This window comes from Andrena cerasifolii, chromosome 6 (assembly GCF_050908995.1).
Source record: "Andrena cerasifolii isolate SP2316 chromosome 6, iyAndCera1_principal, whole genome shotgun sequence".
Classification (NCBI taxonomy): domain Eukaryota; kingdom Metazoa; phylum Arthropoda; class Insecta; order Hymenoptera; family Andrenidae; genus Andrena; species Andrena cerasifolii.
The window spans coordinates 8,147,689-8,157,274 of record NC_135123.1 but is presented as its reverse complement, the minus strand read 5'-3'; the positions used below and the strand labels follow the sequence as shown (position 1 = coordinate 8,157,274).

At 37.1% G+C, this 9,586-nt stretch overlaps 1 protein-coding gene across 5 annotated transcripts; it reads left to right on the top strand.

The window, feature by feature from the left end:
- The first annotated feature begins 363 nt into the window (after positions 1 to 363).
- Positions 364 to 8,442, top strand: Ari-1 (E3 ubiquitin-protein ligase ariadne-1). 5 transcript variants are annotated; one of them, XM_076814936.1, is made up of 8 exons: positions 364 to 727; positions 2,019 to 2,300; positions 2,446 to 2,619; positions 2,693 to 2,758; positions 4,150 to 4,365; positions 4,544 to 5,101; positions 5,180 to 5,406; positions 6,074 to 8,442. In XM_076814936.1, the coding sequence occupies exons 2-8, from the start codon at positions 2,094 to 2,096 to the stop codon at positions 6,153 to 6,155; spliced, it is 1,530 nt and encodes a 509-aa protein (XP_076671051.1). In that variant the 5' UTR covers positions 364 to 727; positions 2,019 to 2,093; the 3' UTR covers positions 6,156 to 8,442. The 5 variants fall into 5 exon arrangements, with proteins under 5 accessions (XP_076671051.1, XP_076671055.1, XP_076671053.1 ...); XM_076814940.1 differs by lacking the exon at positions 364 to 727 and adding an exon at positions 1,230 to 1,681 and having other exon boundaries at positions 5,279 to 5,406; XM_076814938.1 differs by lacking the exon at positions 364 to 727 and adding an exon at positions 1,252 to 1,559.
- Positions 8,443 to 9,586: the final 1,144 nt, after the last annotated feature.

Below are 9,586 nucleotides of genomic sequence, written 5' to 3'. Positions count from 1 at the left end.
TTCTCATTCATCTTCACGTTCGCGAGTATCGGGCACAGTCTGAATAACTTTAAGTCAAATATATGCGTATATACACGTTCATTAACAAACCTTTTTAATTATTTTCAAATTTCAGTGCATTTTATTCCGCCAGAAGAATAAATAAATTAAGACGCGAATTACTATAGGAAAGTACACTAGTGATTGCCGTAAGAACAAAGTGTGGTAATAGTACTTTTCGTCGGAACGGCCTTTAGTATAATCGTTTTTCTTTCGATACGATAATTAATTGTTTTGATATGAATTAAATTTCGTTATATGAAATAGTTGTGCCCTCTATTGAGACGCCCATGTGCGTCAGCTGTGCGCCGCGTTCGGAGCGCACTTCAAGCAGTTGACTGGAATCAGTGAAACAGCACTTGGTGACGAGACATTTTGTTGTCGCGTCGCTAATAGATGTACAATTTCTTGGATGGTATCGCGTGAAATTTTGTGTCTATTCTCATTCAACGATCAGCAAGCCTTAACCTGAATCAGTGAGCGCAGAAGAAACTAGTGCATTTAAGTCAATCATCGAAGGAAAGTTACGGCACGCATTGCTATGGACGTGGCAGCAGTGATCGAGCTATAAGCTCGTCCATTCTTTGATGGCAAATAGTGCATCCTAGATTAATTTATGGTTTCACCCGATTAGCCTACTAAATTGGTGACTCCCTGAGTGCAATGGCTAAAAAGATTGTTGTGCATGGTAATACATTTCGTAACACCTGTGATGTGTTTCGACGTCGATTAATTTTCAAGCATCGCGCAAAATCTGTTCAGTATGTTCGTGCACGTTAAGATCATCGATTAAATCGGATGTCCTGTCGCTTAATGAAGAAATAATTGAATTAATTTTTCCTTAAGAACTTTCACTTGGTTCTACGGTTTTAGAAAAATCGGGCTTCATTTGGTTGCATCAGTGATACCGCGCGTAACTGTATTCCCAAAATTCGATATCCTTACGTACGGCAGAATTACAAAATATATTTCTTATACTTGGGTTATTTCTATTTTTCAAAGATACGATCCATCGTATACGTTTATTTCTAAAATTGAAATTAATTATAATCTCCAGGCACTGTTAGTGGAACACAAGTTCGACAAAGAGAAAATTGCCCCTTAATGAGTATCGCTTCTATCGGAATGACTTTATTTCTATCGAAACTGAACCGCTCTCGATTATTTTAATGCTGATCTTAATTCATTAGTTACAACTTGAACGGTAATGTTTTATGCGAAATTACCGAAAATGTGAACAAAAGCCAAAGAACGATGCGAAATATCAATTCGATAAACACGGGACGCCATTGGGCAATATGTACATAGAAGGCTAGCTACACGGCAGCTCATTCATCCTTTCTGCCGTGACAATAGTATTTGCTATATCAGCTGTCGGAGTTCAAGTCGGATGTTTTGGTAGATGATTTTATCGTTGCTTCGAAATATCGCAGATATATTTCGATAACTCTTCGGTCCTCTAGATTTATCAAAGACTCTTGTAGCGTGGCGGTAGTAAATTTTGCGGGGCCGCATTGGTAGTAAGTAAGGAAATACGTGCGACAGAGTTTCTTTATTCGGGAAGTAGCGAACGATGACGTCATGTGCTGAAACATAAGCTGTTTTCACCTCGTTCCGCTACAACAGTATTTCGCGGGTACAGGTGCGATACGTTTCTTCCTAGTAACGAAATTCCCGTAAAACCCGCCGAGCAAAGTGGTGGAACGGTAATTATTATGGTGGAACCGCGCCGCTCCTATCGTTCCCGTTGCAATTATTTCGAAAGTCGATAAAGGACAATTCAAAACGAAAGTGCGCCAACGTAAAAGTTTTTACTTAATCGTAACACGCTCTTACTGGTGCTTTCATTGTTTCCCGTACACACGTTTACTGTGCAGTCGAGCAAATGAAACTTAGTGTACACGGACAAAGTATGACTTAGAAATTGGAGTAATCGGCCGCGAAAGGCGCACTCCTTGATAGAGGTGTTTTATGTACAGGTGCAAACTACGTGAAATAAAAAGAATAAATACATATAAATTGGCGTTTTAATCGCTCCGCAAATCGACGGCACAATGGATTCCGAAGAGGAGACGTACGACGACGTCGATTCCGGCAACGAATCCAGCGGGGACGATGTGGATTTCGCGATGGAAACAGAATCGGAGAATCCCAGCGAACGGGCGACGGACGTCGATAACTATCCTTTCGAAGTTCTGTCGACGGAGGAGATAGTGCAGCACATGATCGATTCCATAAAAGAAGTCAACACAGTCGTAGAAGTACGTGAAGTAGCATCCCGTTTCGTAAAGTCAAAGGGCTACTATGTCGTAACAGTTTCGAGGCTCGATAGAAATAATAACATCTATTGATACAAAGAGAATCGATGTACGCGTGTAATCGGTGTGCTTGACGATTTAATTGTAGATACCAGCGACCACCACGCGTATTTTATTAAATCATTTTAAATGGGACAAAGAGAAATTAATGGAACGCTTTTACGACGGCGATCAAGAGAAACTGTTCGCGGAGGCGCGAGTTGTTAATCCATTTACAAAGGGTCCCTTAATAAACAGAAATCAATCTTCCCAAAGTTCTTTGGTAAGTAAGTTTGAAGCTTTTCTCTGAACAGCGATGGGAGTTCCAGTTGGTAATGTATACTTGTGATTTTTAGTCCAGGAGAACGTCGACGAGCGGTACCGAGGAATGTGGAATATGTTTTACCATCCAACCATCTGCAGTATGTATAAACGAATTTGTGTTAACTCTTCTGTTGACTAGTCTGTACAGTGTACAGGCGAACTGTATTCAAAGGATGCAAATGTATCTGCAGGATGTGTTTTCTTTAAACTCTTATGATAGGCAAAGTTAACTCGCAAGGGGACCTTCAGGACTGGCAAACTCAGAATTATTGTTTATACTCGGTGTACGTGAAGGTCTTCACTCGGACTTTAATTTCCCCAAAGCAGTAAGGTGCGCTTCCCCTCCAAATTCGAGAAAATCGACTTTGAAAAATGTCGAATTCCCTTCCATACATTTGATAGAAAACTATGACCAACGAATAGCGTGGGCCAGTGTGTGGCGCTCCCGACTAGTAAGCAGGAGATCGCCAGGTCACGTCTCACTGTTGGTACTTTTTTTTTGTATTCATTTGAATACCTACACCTTTCACATGCAAAGTTTATCAAATTCATGCTAATTAACAGATATGTAAACATCTGTTATATGTATGGGTGTATGGTGTATACCGGTGCTCCACCTCCCAGGAGATGGACGTGACTTTCAATTAAACACACACATCTTAGTTTAAATTATCTCTTGCTTGGAACATCGTACTTTTTATTGTATATAGTGATTTTTAAATAGGAATATTTACAATAAATTAGATTTTTCATTCAAAGATAAAACACGTAGAGTAGAAAATGGAACTTGCAAACGAGATAGTGGTGAACGGCAGCTAGCATACGCACAAGGGTCGCGTACATCGCGGCACGAAAGGCACATACACTGCGTTCCATATAAGAGTGTATCAACGCCCCTACCGATTTGCGACCGATTTGCGCAGCTCTTACGGATCTGACATACGCGATTGGTCGTAGCACTTTCCCTGCCGGTTTACCACCAATCAACGTGTATCCCTGCGCGAAACGAGTATGCTCTAATGTGGAACGCAGTGTAGGTGCGTCAATCGGGGGTGTTCCAGTGACCTGCCCTTGATCTCGAACGTACGGCTCACATTTGCAGGTTGTGAGTTTATTACTCTACGCGGCGTATCTGGATACGCTTTACAATTAGCCGACTGTCGACTCGTTACTATTCGATGTTTCGCCCTTTTTGCTTCCTTTTATGTTTCGCGAAGGTGTAGGTATTCAAATGAATAAAAAAAAAAAAGAAATAGTACCAACAGTGAGACGTGAAAGCGCACCTTACTGCTTTGGGAAATTAAAGTCCGAGGGGACACCTTCACGTACACTGAGTATAAACAATTTCTGAGTTTGCCAGTCCTGAAGGTCCCCTTGTTAGACCGGTACAAAGGGGACATTATTTTGTAATATATTTTGTCGTTTCATTAATCAATGAAAGGGTTTCTATATACGTACACGCATCTTTCAAGCATTATTCTTAAATTAGATGATGACTGGGCTCGAGTGCGGACATCGCTTTTGTACCGGCTGTTGGGGAGAATATCTTACCACGAAGATTATGGAAGAAGGAGTTGGTCAAACTATCGCGTGCGCGGCGCACGCTTGTGACATTTTAGTCGACGATGTCACCGTTATGCGTCTTATAAAGGACTCGAAAGTCAAATTGAAGTATCAACATTTGATAACTAATAGTTTTGTCGAAGTAAATACCACCTTGCGCATTAATATATATTTATATCCACGCGCGTTACGAAAAGTAACACGTTTCATTATTTCTACATGCAGTTGTCCGTAAGAAAATAAATGAAACGTGCTACTCTTCTTAACGCGCGTCGATATAATCGTGTGTAAAGCGTACTAATTATTATTCCGCTTTGCAGTGTAATAGGTTACTAAGGTGGTGCCCGTCTCCGGATTGTAATAACGCTATAAAAGTACAATATATAGAAGCAAGGCCCGTAACTTGCAAATGTAGACATACATTCTGTTTCTATTGCGGCGAGAATTGGCACGACCCAGTGAAATGTCACTTGCTGCGTAAGTGGATAAAGAAATGCGACGATGACTCTGAAACATCGAATTGGATCGCTGCGAATACAAAAGAATGTCCAAAGTGCAACGTCATCATTGAGAAGGATGGTGGATGTAACCACATGGTGTGTAAAAATCAAAATTGTAAAGCTGATTTCTGTTGGGTGTGTCTTGGACCTTGGGAACCGCATGGTTCCAGTTGGTATAATTGTAATCGTTACGACGAAGAAGAGGCTAAAGCCGCAAGAGACGCTCAAGAAAAATCAAGATCCGCGTTACAAAGATACTTATTTTATTGCAATAGATACATGAATCATATGCAGTCGTTGAAATTCGAAAATAAACTTTATGCGAGTGTTAAAGAAAAAATGGAAGAAATGCAGCAACATAATATGTCGTGGATCGAGGTGAAATAGATTAAAATTAAATGCACGACCGCCGGTCGAACGGGAATGTTAGACTAACATCGTTACTCTGTTTTTCAGGTACAATTTTTAAAGAAAGCGGTAGATATTTTGTGCTCCTGTAGACAGACTCTTATGTATACTTATGTTTTTGCTTTTTACGTGCGAAAAAACAACCAGTCTGTGATTTTCGAAGACAACCAAAAAGATCTGGAGGGTACGACGGAACGCCTCTCTGAATATCTTGAAAGGGATATTACCGGTGAAAATCTTGCTGATATTAAACAAAAGGTGCAAGATAAGTATAGGTAAGTTGTTAAATGAATATTTTATCTACGAGCACATCGAAATAGTATTAGTATCCTGATTTTGCTAAAAAGAAAATTGCAGTAATTGATATCTTTTAGTTTTTATCACTTGTTCATCACTGTTTTATAACTATTGTTACCAGGTTAAAAATGCTTTAATTATTTTAATTACATAAACCTGATTCGTTATTTTTTATAACACGAAAGTTATTTTTGCAGTTTCTTTTTTTTGTATGCAGCCATGTATTTTTATTCGCGCGATGTCTTAACTGGCATCGAAAGGTGTGGAAAAACATGACAGCGTGACCTTCGTATGACCTGGAAAGAAGGAAAATTACATGTGCCGAGGAAAGCAGAAAGGTCTAAAATTTATGCGTTTCACCGTGAAAAATGTTCGAAGTTATTTATTCCAACGTATTTGAGTTCCATTAAGATCTGATCTGATACACCTTTCTGTTCTTCCCAAATATACGCGATTCTTCGTGTTTAAGGTTCCGTAGAGGTCAATACCGTGGGTTATACGAACTTCTCTCGACGTCAGCAATGGCGTCGCGTGAACAATAATATATGGTTCCATTTAAACAAACATATCCACGACTTTAAAGCCTAATGAGCCAAACGCGCATATGTTATTGAATATATCTCACGTGTTTCTTTTTATTTGAAGATACTGCGACAGTCGGAGGAAAGTGCTTTTGGAACACGTACACGAAGGTTACGAAAAGGATTGGTGGGACTACATGGAATAGAGGACCATACCAGCTTTGTTTTTCGGGGGTGCAAGACAAGTTTTCCTTCTTGTCGCGTTTTCCCCAGCTGTGATAAATTAAAAAAGCTGACAAGAGACAGAAATAGAGCATGTCACCGAGTGATTTACGCATTAGACATACTTTAAACGCAATATGATCTGTGGCAACGCATATATCGTTTTGAACATTGAATTTATTAAAATTGAATCCTATTACCATCAGGCTAAACATAAAATACTTTTGTATTACTAATTCTAATTTGCACTTACCGTGCGCTATTCATCGTTGCAAATCTTTAATTCTCCATAAATATGCCTTCTAACGATATTTTCAAGACTTAAATGAATTTTATATACATAAACTACAAGCGATAAACGAAGGTATGAAAGAAAAATCGATCAGTGTGTTGCAGTACTGAACAACAATTTATCTGAAATTCGCTTAATGTATTTTAATGCCATAGTATAATAATGTAGTGTACCTTTTCATAATACTATAAGTTCCTCTAGAAAAGTATCAATTGAATTTAAAAAAGAAAGCAGCGACTTTTCAAGAGTTATTTAAATAGTAAGTGGAAAGGTTAATATAGATCTAAAATACCTTAATCTTATCCTCAGTCTTGCGCAATTCAATTTACAAAGGGATAACTGAACGCTATGAATATCGGTGCAAATAAGATTTATAAAATACCCTACCACTTTTTGCTCTATTTTGGACAGCAATACGTCCAGGCTATAACTGCCAACCATTAAGGAGAACTGAATTAAAGTGATCGTATCGTCAGTATCGTGTGCAATCCGTACATCGGCCTTCTATTTCTTTACCATCTACTTTATTTCTTCTTCTTTTTACGATATTACGTAAAGTAGTTCACATATATATAAAAAAAGAAGAAATTCGAATTGGTCTATAAATAATGCAAACACGAAAACACCTAAAACTCCGTATTGTTGTTTTAGGGCAAATTATCAGAATCAAGTTCGCGTAATATAAAAGGGTCCAAATGCTTTTAGGAATTTATAGTTCGCACCGCTTTATTTTTGATACATCGATTGACGAAGAATTGCGTTTAACATTGTGCTCTCGATTGAAATTCGTACTATTCATTACATATATATATCATTGCATTTTTCATGATTCTATTTAATTTGGAATTTAAGGAAAAACTGTCGATAATTTATTTTATTCATGACAATACTATCGTTTATAGTAAAGTTCGTTTGATGTGATATTCTCATAATGCTGACGATGTTTTTTCATACATCATTAGCCAAATAATTCGAGGTTAATGACTATGACACAATGATCACTTATTGTTATATAAGTGGGGAACGAATTAAGAGTTCCGTTTGTACAGTTATATAGTTATATATTCACACATAAATGCATAATACATACTTATATATAGTTGTAATATCAATATTAGCAAACTTAAAGTAGAAACATTTGAAGGTTTATTAAAATAAAAAAAAAATTGTTGATCCTTACTATTATCTACGTTAGGGAATAAAAAGTAAAATGCAGTTGTTTTCTGTACAGTCACAAAATTTGAGTAGAAGTAAGGGAACCGTTAGAATATATTCACAGGAAATTATCCTCTAGTTCATGGTTTTGTATTGTATATTCATGTAATGCATAAAAATAATGATCAGGGAAAATACCTTTTTTTATATTCAGACGTAAGAAATACTTAGAGAAGCTTAAAAAAAATTTCATGTAATCTGTGTAACAATTATTCGCCCTTAAAAATCATCATGTATTTATTAAGACCTGTACGATAAATTCGATTAGTTGGTTTTAGATTTTTAAATTGTTAAACATATCCAAAGAACGTAATAGTTCGATCAATACTAGAATCTTTTAACAGTACGAAGTGTTTGATATTTAAAAATGACAGTATTACTCGAGAAAGCGTGTTTCCTGGCCGCATATTTTTAGTATCCACTAATTCTCAATCATTGGCTGCATGTATACAGAAGTTACATCAAATATTTTTTTTTAGTAAAATGTAATGTTAGTAAAATTGCGCGTTTAATTCTGCAATCGAAAACGTCGGTATTGCACGCCGGTGTTTTACTAATATTATCTGATTTGCCCGAAAGGCGACAAAACGCAAATCATAATAATACATTCATCAATAATCATGTACTTTAGAAACTTTTTGCTTTCCAAACATTTACAATTCCGATGTTAATCCATAAATTGATATATTTTGAGTAGTACATACATAGATTGTATTTATGTTTGAATAACTATTTCAAATAAAACTATATCAACATGTGAAAAATATATTTTCAATAATTCTAGTGCTAGAATGTTAGTTGTCTTTTAAAGGAATACCTTTTCGAAATTCAAATCAATTTGTTTGATAATAAGATGTAACCCAAGTTATTTATCCCCCTCATCTTTACTATATTATGTATAAACTGGTACAATTAAGAACAACTGCTTATGAGACTTACAATGATCATTGCTTTATATCCCCTTTCACTACTACTGCCGACTAGTCTTCGGTCGAATCACTGTGGATACTAACGCCGACTATAGTCATCCCCTCTACGACTTACGGGAACTAGCGTTGACTATAGTCGCTCGCGATCGAGTTTCTTTGCTTCTCTACACTTTTGTGGCCATGACGGCCCGGAACAGTATGCGATCTGCACATAATCCGTCGCAGTTTGGCCTTACAAGCGTGTATAGTGTCAGATGTGATGGATTTATTTTTTTTATTTTATTTTTACGATAAAAAGCGCGAATCGCATTACCGATTTAGTAATTCGTGATGCCCAACTGCGCATGTACCCTTGCGTTGAATTATATCACAGCCAGCTTTATTATTAAAGAGATAGTTTTATGTATTACGATTTGTAGAATTATATTGTTCATGTAAATTTCATTTCATTCGTTACACTAAAAAATTATAATCTTAATAAAGTGAGAGTATCCCAGGTGTCCGCAACCGATTGCTTTGAATTTTGGATATGTTTTAGACGACCGAAAAATAAGATATACGTGTTCTTTTTATAGTGGCCCGTTTTCATATTTATTTATTTTTCGGTCCTCTAAAACATCCAAAAACCAAAGCAATCGGTTGCGGACACCTGAAGATCTTATAACTTTGAGGGGTGGTTTCACCCCCTAAATATGAAAACTAGCCGTTATAAAAAACACATATCTTATTTTTCGGTCCTCTCAAACATATCCAATATTCAAAGCAATCGAAGGTGGACACCTGGGATACTCACCTTGTTAGAAACGGGCTTTAGTCTTATTGCTTAGGTACATGCTGTTGGGGCCCGTCCCGTATGGTCGCTTTTCGGTCGAACGCTATGTAGCGAAAAGGTCGATACTTTTTTTTTTATAAGATATTTTAGATCGTAACATTGATACTATTTAATAGACATTAATTATTAAGCGTAATACATTAATAC

Bases quoted from the DNA above. Each gene is read 5' to 3' on its own strand.
- Ari-1 (XM_076814936.1), top strand. From the start codon at position 2,094: ATGGATTCCGAAGAGGAGACGTACGACGACGTCGATTCCGGCAACGAA. The intron at 2,301-2,445 runs GTACGTGAAGTA...ATTTAATTGTAG, and splicing joins AAGTCAACACAGTCGTAGAA to ATACCAGCGACCACCACGCG. The intron at 4,366-4,543 runs GTAAATACCACC...TCCGCTTTGCAG, and splicing joins TAACTAATAGTTTTGTCGAA to TGTAATAGGTTACTAAGGTG.